This window comes from Chaetura pelagica, unplaced genomic scaffold (assembly GCF_000747805.2).
Source record: "Chaetura pelagica isolate M959 unplaced genomic scaffold, ChaPel_1.0 scaffold325, whole genome shotgun sequence".
In the NCBI taxonomy this organism is placed as follows: Eukaryota; Metazoa; Chordata; class Aves; order Apodiformes; family Apodidae; genus Chaetura; species Chaetura pelagica.
In genome coordinates, this window is record NW_009953307.1 from 55504 (window position 1) to 67314 (window position 11811).

General features: G+C 59.7%; 1 protein-coding gene across 1 annotated transcript in view; it reads right to left on the reverse strand.

Annotated features, from left to right (window-relative positions):
• Positions 1-7356: 7356 nt before the first annotated feature.
• LOC104389109 overlaps positions 7357-11811 on the reverse strand; it is an 81183-nt gene continuing 76728 nt past the window's right edge. The window contains exons 33-46 of the mRNA XM_009998063.1: positions 11184-11322; positions 10687-10796; positions 10403-10594; positions 9657-9762; positions 9414-9583; positions 9154-9337; positions 8942-9028; positions 8589-8720; positions 8446-8505; positions 8282-8347; positions 8026-8182; positions 7861-7916; positions 7603-7760; positions 7357-7510 (exon numbers count right to left, since the gene is read on the reverse strand). Coding sequence (XP_009996365.1) covers positions 7357-7510; positions 7603-7760; positions 7861-7916; positions 8026-8182; positions 8282-8347; positions 8446-8505; positions 8589-8720; positions 8942-9028; positions 9154-9337; positions 9414-9583; positions 9657-9762; positions 10403-10594; positions 10687-10796; positions 11184-11322 — 1771 coding nt within the window. The remainder of the gene's footprint in view (positions 7511-7602; positions 7761-7860; positions 7917-8025; positions 8183-8281; positions 8348-8445; positions 8506-8588; positions 8721-8941; positions 9029-9153; positions 9338-9413; positions 9584-9656; positions 9763-10402; positions 10595-10686; positions 10797-11183; positions 11323-11811) is intronic.

Here is an 11811-nt window from a genome sequence, read left to right on the forward strand (position 1 = left end):
GGCTCCAGGGCCTGCGTACAGGGCACCGGCTGCTGGGGGCAGAACATCTGCACTAATTACTCGGCATTGACACTGGGCCCCAGCACCGGGCACGGGTACAGCAGAGAGGGAACAGCCCCAGCACCACGGAGTGACCTCCTGTCAGAGGCACTAGCACAGGTACCAGGTATGGGGCAGAAGGCACTGGGCACCAGCCTCTGGTTACTGGGAGCACTGGGCACTGGGGTGGATCTTTGGTACCAGGAACCATGTGCCAGGTACTGAGCAACAGGCAAACATGCTGGCATCATACATCGAGCACTACATACCAGGGAATGCACTGGGCATGGAACATCTGATCCCAGTTTTTCCCAGTGCTACCTCTGCAAAATCCCAGGCTACCTCCCTCTCTCCAGGCCTTTCCCGGGGCTGGTGCTGGGCAATCCTGCTCACAGCCCTGCCTCAGCTCAGCTGCCATCCGCTGGTGAGCAGAAAATCTGGCAGAGGAAACCAGAGACGCTGTCCCCATCTCTAGTTTATGCTCCAGGTCATGGCCCCTTCCCTGGATGACACCAGCCCCAGATCCATGCTTCCCAAGGCAGTGAATGCTACTGGCACGTGGCTGTGTCCCCCATCCTTCCTGAGGGCAGCAGGGGCACTGGCACAGCCAGGATGACCTGGGGTGCTCTTGTCCTGACAGTGAAAGGGGTTGGGAAGCCTTGCCCAGTGGCAGCTGGACCCTATGGTGAGTGGCTGGCAGAGGCTCAGGCAGCCTCTTTTCAGACAGATTTCAACCTCCCAGTCCAGCATTCCCTGAGGCTGTTCTCATCTCCCACAAAAGCACCCCATGCTGGGGGGCCACATGTGTCCCCACAGCACCCCTCTCGTGGGTAGCTCCTCCCTGCCCAAGTTTCCCAACCTAGTGGTAATTTACCAGCAGGAAAAGCCAGACCAAGCCCCACCCAGAGACTTCCACTGAGGCTGGGTGACTCTACAGGGACGGTCTTAGTCTTGTCCCCAACATTGTCAATACTCAAGATCTTGTCCCCACTGTGTTACTGAGCCAGGTTCCTGCCAGATGGCTCCGTGTTCCCTTTATTCCCATAAATAACTGTTGTAGGCTCAATGCAGTGCAGGGGAGTCCCAGAACCCACCAGGACCCAGTCCATCTGGGGTGGCTGGACAGTGAGCCCGCTGGCCTGGCAGCTCTTTGCTCACTGCCAGGCAGGGAACTGCAGGCAGCATTGCAGGCAGGGGGGCAGGCAGGGGCAGGTAGGCAAGGGCAGCTGTTTGCATCTCTAATCCCTGCATCAGCTGCTTTCCTCCCAGATTACTGGGGATTACTAGCTCAGGGGCTCCAGGAGCTGAGCACTATCTCTTGCTGCCCTTCAAGGGGTGGGAGGACAGGTGGGGCACTGCTGTGATGAGCTGGCTGTTCTCAGCAGTGCTGGCAGGCACAGTCTGGAGCACCCATCAGCTTGCCAAGGCCTGGCTCTGGGAGCCCAGTGCCCGCTGAAGCCAGAGCTGCAGCTGAGCTTTAAAGAGAGCATCAAAAGCAGAAGGGACCATGTGAGGGGCTGCATTTTTCTCAGCAGCGGAATGATGCAGTGGGAGCAACGATGATGCCAAGGGATGCTGGTGCTGCTGAGAGTTTCCCGGTCCCTTTGGCCCAGCTAGCAGCAGCATCACTGCATCCTGCCATAGCACAGCAGGGCCAAGAAGCCACTCCAAGCTGCTACTGGGGACCAGGGCTCTGTAATTGCCAGGGAAGGTCATTGGAGTTATTTTAGGAAGTGGCTCCACTGCTGCCAAAGCTTTTTTTTCCTCCAAACCAAAACAAGATGGAAAAGGCCCAGCCCAGGATGCTGCATCTGGACAGCATGGGGAGGTTAACCCCTTGTCTCCACACTGCCTGCACCCATGGGGTGCTGCCTGCTTCCCCCTGTCTGCAACCACCACTGCCCCAGTTTCAAGGCAAGTCCTGGTGCCTTTGGTTATACCAGGGGGATTCAGATGGGGGAAGATCTGGGATCACAGAGACCACAAGGTGTCAGCTGGGCATGGGAGCGAGATGGGGAGTCAGCCCAGTCCTCAGCAGGTTCAGAGGCCACATGTTTGGATGCTTTTCTGCATCTGCTATGAGAACTGTTATTTTTAGTTCTTTCTGTTGCAATGGGTCGAGTTTTGGGGCTTTTCCAGCCCAGAGGCTGGGCCAAGGAATGCCAAATTAAATGTCTCAGGGGACAAACCTGTGAAGGGTCCACTGCAAAAACCACCCTGAAGGACCTGCAGAGGCAGCAGCCAGGCAGGGAGGCTGTGCTTTCCAGTCTCTGAAGCAGCCTCCAAGCTGGGGATACTAATTTTTCCCAGCATGGAGAGAATGAGCCACATGGGGCACCCCATGGTGCTGCCCCTCCCCAAGAGCTGCTCCAGCCATCCTGAGCACAGGGTGCAGGTTGGTGAGGGTCTGTGCTCAGAGTGGCATCTCAAAAGGCAGGGATGTGATTCCTGACTTTTGCCTTCTTTCCCTTGATCTGAGCCACCAAGGGCTGCCTGCCCCTAGGTCACTGCCCAGGGTCTCTCTTCCTGCCAAGTCCCTGCAGGGCAGCAAAGAGCCTCCAAGTGCATGTGCTGCCCCCTTCCCCCCTCCCCCAATTCCAAACTCACATGCCAGGGTCTCCCAGCCCCCCAGCCCATGCAGCAGGGTCACCTGTCCTTGCCCACCAGGCTGTCTCACTCCAGGCAGCTGCAGCCCCCAGTCAGGGCAGGGGGGACCCTGAGATGGCTCTTGGGGGCCACCCTCTCCCATGTCCAGCCCATGCTAGCCCCCTGAGTGAGCACCAGGTGAGCTCAGTGCGACAGTGGCATAGCAGTGGAGACAGAGAGTCACAGACATAACCCACAAATCCAGGATGTCCCACCCCCAGTCCTGGCCACACAGGTCTTCTGCCTGCCCTCCCTCCAGCTGAGCTCTCCCACAACCTATGACGTGTCACCAGTCTCAGCAAATCCTTTGCCAAGGCTTCACCAGCCAGTGCTGCCCATCTCTGGTATCAGGCCATGGGACCTGGTGACACTGGGGAATTAGGAGCACCCAAGTTCCTATCCTACAGCCACAGTGCATCACTTACCTCCTCCTCTGGAGCTGCTGCCAGGAAGAGGTTCACACCAGTGCTAGTGGAGGGTGGCAGCAGGACAAAAGAGAAAAAAGTTTCCCCATCAGAAGGGGCTGATGTTTTCCAGGGCCCCTCAATGAACCTGAATGTCACCACATGTCCCCATTGGCAGTGATGGGTGGATAATCAGGGAAGACAGCAGTGATGCAGTGAAGATTAGAAGAGCTACATCCCTGATACTGTGTTTAAAAATACCATATTTAAATACCATGTAGACCCTACAAAAACTACTGGCAAGTGAGGCCCATAGGATTTCCCTGCACAGCTTTGTCACCTTTCAGGGGCCAGAGGGTATTGGCATGCCAATCAGCCCTGTCTGTGAGGGTAAAAGGAGGCCCTTATTCCCATCCCCATATGCAGGGGAAACTAAAGTAGGTGGGTACTGACCCCCCAGTGCCCTGGGGGTTTCTGTGGTCACGATTCACCCCATGGAGCCATCAGGTCCCAGTGACATGTGTGACCCAAGGAGGTGTCTCATCCCAGCCTGGGCTGCCAGGGACACCTAGAGCTGTGACAGTGACACCTCTCTAACTCATGCACAGGAGGAAGGCTCAGGCTACTCCTGGACTATGCAAAGTCACTAGTCCTGAGCTGGAAGGATGGATGATCTGCCCAGGGGACAAAGGGTTGCTCTGGGGATAGTGCCAGCCATGACAGAGACCCTGCAGAGTCAGGCGCCAGGTGTAGGATGGTGGATCAGAGGGGTGTAGGACGGGAGAGATCTTGGAACATCTCTAGTCCAGCCTCCAGCTCAAAGAAGGGGTGGGTAGAGCCACATTTGGCTCTGGAGGTAAGGGCTCCAGAGGTCCCCATTGCCACCTCCCACCCATCGCCAGAAAATCATCCAGTGCAGAAGCAGCTTCCTGCAGCCAAGGATAGGGGACCTGTCTCCATACCCCTATGGAACTGGATGCCCTGTCTTGACACCAATGACCCCTCTCCAGCTTCCTATGTCCCTATGGTGCTGGGTGCCCCACTGGACCCCAGAAAACCTCCTCCAGTTCCCCCTGTCCCTATGGAGCTGGGTACCCTGTTGGGACCTCAGCAACCCTTCTCTCCAGCTCCAGACACCCCTACAGAGCTGGATGCCTCAACTAGACTCTAGCACTTCCTCTCTGCACATCTCCTCAAGGCTCATGAGGACCCTACTGCCTGTCACCTCCCCATGCCCACAGGCAGCTGTTGTCCCCTGGGAGGGTCCCCCCAGCACCAGTGACCACCCTTCTATGATGCCAGGGGGAACCTGCATTCTCCTTCACGTTTCAATCCTTACCCATGAAGAAGGTGACAAACCAGCTGGGGGCTGATGGCTTCTCCTTATCATTTTGGCTGGAGCTCTTGGTCAGGCCTTGTGCAGGAGGATGGTGGGGGAGGCTCTGCTGAGCAGCACCAGCTCGGCCACATCCTTGCCAGAGCCACCAGTGTCTTTTGCTACCACCTCAGTGGCACTCAGATGCTGGCCCTCTAGCTGGGTGGGGACACCTGGCTCTCCACTCAAAGCAAGGGCCACCATGTCAAGCCAGGGTCGAGCTCAGGGAGAGCCTTGCCAGGAACGTCCCTGTGGACCATCTCAGATGGGGATATGGGGCAGCTCTCAGTGGCCTGCAACTTGGTCTCTGTGCCCTTGTCTCTTAGGTGACGGCTGGGGAGGCTGCAGAGGCCAGGGGACAGGCATGGCCTGGGGGCTGTGCAGGCCAGGAGCAGGCATGGCTGGGCTGCTGCACAGTCACACAGTGCTGGGATTTCAGTACAGGGTGCTGCACACCCCTGGGGGGGCACTTTGAGTGGGTGACAGCGTGGGGCTGCCAGGGCTGTGCCAGGGCCACCTCCCTGCCTGGTGAGGGGGAGAGCTCCTGGCCGATGGCTGGTTTTGAGATGAGTTGCTGGTCACAGGGGTGACTGAGCTGTCACTGCTTCAGCACTGTGGTTGGCCCATGACCAGCTCTTGCCTGTTGCTGACCCTGCCCAGTGCTGAGGGACCTTTGCAGGGTCTCCAGCAAGTGGCTCAATGGCACTGGGTACACCAGGCACATCCCACTCCACAGCTGCATCCAGCTGTGCAAGGGGCTGCGGGGGTATCAGGGGTCCCACAGGGTTAGGGGTTCCAGCTGCTGGACTGACGGTCCCCAGAGTCCTGCTCTCTCATGGCATCAGGGAGTTGGGGACAACTCTGTGTCCCAGGCGTGATGGCCACAACAATTCCCCTGCCACCCTGGTGTTCCTGGGGAGTACTGGTGTCCTGCTCCTGGACCAAAGAACCATTGCAGGGCGATGTCACCAAGGGCACCATGATGGTATCATGATGCTGGAAGGGTGTTTGCTCATGTCTGTTCACCAGGGTGACATGAGACAGGCAGTCAGATGAAGGAGCCACCCTGAAGGGGGACTGAGCCACCATCACCTCCCCAACACATCCAGGCCCTGTGTGTTGAGGCCAAGCATCCCCAGAGCACTAAACCATGAGGTTTTTCTTATGTGGCAGAGTCCCAGCCTGGATCCCACAACCCCATCAGGCTGAGCTGTTTCATTCCCTCCTCACCAAGCTGCAGCCCCCCTGGGCAGTTTCCTCAGGGACCTCCCCCAGTCCCTTCTCTGTCACCCCATAAGCCCCTTGGGGTCCAGGTTTTCTCTAGCCAAAGCTTGAACCCCTCTGAAGGTAGATATCCCCCATCCTGGGGACCTTAATTTGGTTTAGGAAGGTGATAAGGACTGCAAGGAATGGCCATGGGCCACCTCACTGTCCCCTGGGGTGTGTATTACATTGAAGGCAAAGCTGCTGCATGATGCCCATGGTCATGCAGCTCTGTGACCTGCCTGTCACCACCCTGGGCTCTGCCATTGCATGGGTTGACATGATAAGGGTCCTGGGGGCCCAGCCCAGCAGCACAGGCAGGGAAAGCATCAGTCCCAGGGCTGGGGGGGGGGGGCACTCATGGTTAGGTGGTAACAGCATGAAGGGGGACAACAGTGCTGCCACCACAGAAATGACACCAGCCAGGGAGACACCACCAAGTGCGGTGCCACTGCACCGCCCTGAGTGGAGTGTCCAACCCTCTCCTGCCTCAGACTCCCCAAGAGCTCCCAGCCACCCCAGGGGAGGCGAGCAATTCCCAAGCAGGCTGGGCAGCGAGCAGGGAAGGATTTATTGACTCACAGCTCGGGGTACATCACAGTTTGAGCTCCCTTCCTGCCTCCGGACAGGACGTCACCTTGGACTTCCCGGGCAAAAAGTGCGTGGAAAGGCTTCACAGTTTCATCCCTTTGGGAAAGCAGAACCAAGGCAGTGAAAAATGGCAAACGCTACATCATATGAAAAAATAATACAAACTCTTCTCTTTAAATATCTTACAGAAAAATGAACCTGAATAAAGAGCATGAAAAGCACCGTGTGGCACAACACCCCTGCAACCACCCCCAGGGCGATGGGATGGAGATGAGCTGCATCCCTGCATCCCTCCAGATCACTTGGCACCATCCCCAGGGATGCGCAGTCACGGATTAGCATAGTCAGCAGGGACATGGAGGGCAACAGGGACCTCTTTGTGCCTGTCCCCACACCACAGGGATGTCTGTCCCCTGGAAAGGAACCCTTCACTTAGTAGGCATGCTGGCAGCCTCCCAAGCCCAGGGTGCCAGCAAGAGCAGCATGAGGGACTGGCTGAGGATGAGGACATTGCTACAGGGGCTATCCGGGAACTCGCGCTCCCCCAGGGGCCAGAAGCCTTGTCCTCCCCCACCATAGGAACCCGGGGATCCCTCCTGTGTTGCAGTGCAAGTTCATGGAGCCAAGGCACTGCCGCGAGGCTGCGGCTCTGCCCGGGGGAGTCCCCGGGGCTGGGGGGGGGTTGCAGCAGCCAGGCAACCCGAGCGTGCAAAGGCAAAGCAAAACCAGCAGGAGGGGACTGGGACATGGGGATGGTCCCCACGGTGTGGCCAGACAGGCTTGTCCTGGGGTTAACAGCTACGGTGTCTTGGGGATGCACAGGGACTGTGCAGCCCTGGGGAGAACCAGCTCCCATGAGGATGTGGGCAGGACTGAGAGTGGGGCGCGTGGGCAGCCCGTGCAGAGGGGGACGGGGTGCAGGGGCTCATCTGGGGAGCCCCAGGGATCCAGCCCCGGGGGTGGTAGCAGCCAGAGGAGATCCTGGCAGCAGGCGCAGGTCCTTCTCCTGCAGCTTCAGAGGTGGTGTGGGTGGGGAAACTATCGGGGGGGTGCAGGCAGCACTCCCTCGCCCTGCCTGTGCACCTCCCTGAAGGTCCGGTCCAGCTGCTCCAGCTGGGAGCTCAGGGGCAGGTGGATCTCCAGGTGCATGTGAAGGGCCTCCAGCCACTGCTCCAGCTTGCTGAAGGATGGCCTGAGCAAGAAGGGGGACACATGGCAGCTCTGCTGGCCCTGTGTCCCCCAGCCACAAGCCCCAGTGGTTCCCTGAGGGAGGGTCCCACTCACCGCTTCTCAGGGTCCAGGTCACAGCAGCAGACGGCGATGGGGAAGAAGCTGGGGGGGCAGGTGGGGGGGCAGTAGCGGTCCAGGAAGCCCCTGATGTTGAGGCCAAAGTCGGTGGTGCGGGGCAGGTAGTCAGGGTCAGCGCTCACCCGGCCAATGATCTGGGGGAGATGGGGAGGGAGGAGTGGACTCAGCACCACAGGGACTCCCCAACCTCAAGGAGAGACCCCAACCCCAAGGGAAGACCCCAACGGTACTTGCCTCACACAGGACGATGCCAAAGGAGAAGATGTCTACTTTCTCATCATAGCTCCTCCCTGTGAGGAAAAATAGGTCAGGACATGTAGCATTCCACACCAAGTGTCCCCTGCTTGGGGACAGAGCTCTGGCTGGCCATGTCCCCCCCTGGGCCACAGTCAGGAGTACCATTGATCATCTCAGGGGCCATCCAGTATGGGTTCCCCACAACTGTGTATCGTTTCTTGCGGTCCGGTTTCTTCAGGTTCTTGAGATGTTCAGGCTGGCTCTTCTCGTCCACCATCAGCCGCGCCAGCCCAAAATCAGCCACCACCACACTCTTGTTCTGGGTGGATGGAGAGGAGTGAGGCACAGGGTGGAGCCATGGAGGGGGCTGAGACTCCCCACCCAGGCCAGGGAAGGACACCACTGAGGTAGGACTCACCTCCCGCACGAGGCAGTTGTGAGAGTTGAGGTCACGGTGGATGATGTTCATGGAATGGAGGTAGGCCTGGAAGAAAGATTCGCTGAGAGTGGGGGGCACCCCCCCATCATGGTTCCCCACTCACCAGCACCCATCCTGCCCATCTGTTCCCTGGTGATGCCCACCATGCCAGCAGCGATGTCCTTGGCGAAGCTGACCCGCTGGTTCCAGGGGTAGTGGCTGTCCTGGGGGCAGGAGGGAGAATTTGCCAGAGAAGAGGAGAGAGGAGAGGGATGGTGCAGGTCTGACCTGTCCTCCCAGTGCTCACCATGGTCTTGATGAGGCCCCTCAAGGTGCCCCCCTTGATGTACTCTGTGATGAAGTTGAGCCTCTTCTCCTTGTACAGCACCCCGATGAACTTCAGCACGTTGGGGTGCTCCAGGCAGCGCATCACTTTCACCTGCAAGACCCCCCCACGCCTGTGACACCCCCAAGGAACTCGGCACCCATTGCCCAGATCCCCTGCTCAGATGCTCTCAATTAGACAGGCAGGGCTGCATGCACCCTGTGCACTCCAGGTGCTGTGCCCAGTGTCCCATGTCAGGGTGAGGGACAGGATTAGGATAGTCCTATCCCTTGTGGGTCCCCACGCAAACCAGGGGATTTAAAGGGGATGCTCACCTCTTTAAGGAAGGTCCTCTGCGTCTCTTCATCAAAACGAATCAGTTCCTTCATGACCATCACCTCACCTGTCTCCCGGTGAGTCACCTGGCAGGGAGCACAGGGGCTGAGCCACCTCTGGGGACATCCCAGGTGAGACAATACCCTTGGCTCCATCCCAGGAAGCTGAGCCCCTCTTGCTCATGCCATCACTTGTGGCCACCCAGCCCCACCTTGATGGCCTGGCCAAAGCAGCCCTTGCCCAGCACCTCGCCATGGATCAGATCGGAGGGACGGAAGATGCGGTGGGTGCGGGAGACGACGCGCAGCGACTCAGAGCGCCCAATGTCCTTACGCTGGGACGCGGGTGAGCCCACTGAGCCAGAGCCTGGAGACTTGTCCGTGCTGCAGCTCCTCCTGCAGGACAGATGGGCAGAGGGTCAGTCCTCTGAAGGGACCCCCAAGGGAGAGGCGGGTGAGCTGGTGGCCTTACGTGAAGGTCCGCTGGCGCATGGCACCGGGGTCCCCACAGGGTGGGGCAGGGGGGGAGTGCAGGGGGCTGCAAGGGGCAGGCAGGGGGCTGCAGGCAGGGCCCGGCTCGTGGGGGTCGTGCTCAATGGTCAGCTGGAGCAGGCGGCTGGTCTCCTGAATCAGCAGGTCAATCTGGAAGCAGAGGAGGGCAGAGGTGGTCAGGGGGGCGTGGTGCAGGGTGGGGGGCACCCTAGGGGGAGCATACCTCATCCAGGGGGACGTGGCCGATGGGGGTGCCATTGATCTCCAGGATGCGGTCACCCACGTGGATGGAGTTCTTCATGTCAGGGCTGATGCAGTCTGGATCCACTCTGTGGGACCAGAAAGCAGTGGGGGTCAGCCCCCCGACACCATCCTGGGTGGGGACACTGCCCACAGACCACATCCAACCAATGGGGACCAGCTAGTCACCTCTGCAAGATGGGGACATGCTGTCATGGTACCCTTGAGTCACTGTGAGATGGGGATGCGCAGGTGGGCTGCCCATGAGCCACCTCTGCTAGAAAGGGACCCAGAGGCCTGCTGCCCACAAGCCACCTTTGCTCGATGGGGACATGTCACAGCACCCATGAGTCACCCCTCTGGGATGGAGACACACAGTCACAGTACCCACGAGTCACCCTTCCTATGTGGTGACATTTTGGCAGAGTCCCCGTGAGCCATCCCAAGCAACATGCCAGCCCAGTGCCACAGCCCACACTGGCAGACAGGGTACTGCCAGCATGTCACCCCCAAGCCACCCTGACGGCCAGGGACATGTCAGGACGGTCCCCACAAACCACTCCAGCCACTGGGCACATGCCACCACAGTCCACTCTGGCCATTCCCAGCTGATGGGGACACATCAGCCCCATCCCTCCCCATCCAACCCCAAAAAGCCCCTGTGGGGCGGATCCCAGCAGTAGAGGGGGCCGGACTGCCCCCAGCCCCAGGGAAGGGACAAAGACACACTCTCGGACGCGGACAGTGCAGGGGTGCTCAGTGCCACAGCCCTGGTCGATGGAGACAGAGAAGCCACGTTTGCCGTCGGAGCAGGCGGGGATGGAGACGAGTGTGACGGTGTGCGGGATGCGGGCAGCTGGTGAATCTGGCAGGATCTGCTCAATGACCGGTGTCACCACCATCTGGTAATAGCAGTGCCCGCTGTGGGGCCAGGAGGAGGTGGATGGGTGCTGGGGGGCACCAGGGGACATGTGTCCCCTTGCCAGCACCTACCCACCTAAGCTTGGACGTACCAGTAGAGCTTGGAGCGCTCCACCAGCGCATAGGTGTCCCCATCCCCAATAAATGTGCGGCAGTTGAGGCAGCTGAAGCACTCCGGATGGTACTTCTGCTCCCCGGCCACCTACAGGCAGATATCATCAGCCCCAAGGACCCAGGTATCCAGGAGACCCAGTATGGGGGGTACTAGGCTTGGATGGTGAAGGGAACACCCATGGGTGCACCAGGGCCAGAGGACGAGGAGGCTGAACTACGGTGTGGTGGTGATGGCAATGCCACCAGGATGGGGTGGCATCCACGGATATCTCACCACCACCCTGAGCACCCCCAGCCCAAACATGGGGGCATGGCGTGGCCCAGGGTCACCCTGAAATGCAGAGGACATCTCTGCCACCCCCAGAGCCCAACTGGTGCTGTGGGTCCACACCCCCGCCCCACCTTGCCCCCTTTCCAGGGAACTCAGTGGTGGGCCAGGGCCCTGTGTCCCCCCCCAGGCCACCCCAGTACTCACCATGACCAGGCCCTTGGTGATGTGCTCAGAGCAGCCGTGGCAGAGCTCCCCAAAGCGCACCCAGTAATCCTTCTTGCAGTACAGGTGCCCATCCTTCTCATAATACTGGTGGGACAGGGAGGCCCCACACTCACAGCACCTGGGGGATGGAACCTCCCTCGTCACCATGTCCCCAGTGTCACCACGTCCTCAGCATCACCTCAGGAGGCAGCCAGTGCCTGTCTACTCCAGGGCTATCTGGTCAAGCTGCTTCCCCTGTTTCCTGCCCTGCTGCAAGGGCCACCACATCCCTGTGTCACTGTCCTAAGGGTGGCAGCAGGTGGCTCTGGGGGTGCCAGTGCAGGATGGTGGTCAGGACAGGGACATGGGGCAGGGCCAGGCACGGGGAGGGAGGTGCCAGCCCTGCATGGACGTCCCAGCCTGGCATAGACACAGAGAGGGATGTGCCACCCTTGGGAGTGCGATGCTCTGGGTGCTGCAGACGCGCTGCAGGGGGTGCGGGGGAGCTGTGGAGGTGCCGTGGGACTCACCAGCACCGCCCCCCCTTCCCCTGCAGCCCAGGTGGGCCCACCAGCCGCGACCTAACGGCGAGGAGTTTCCCCACCCCATGACGGCACGGCGCGAGGAC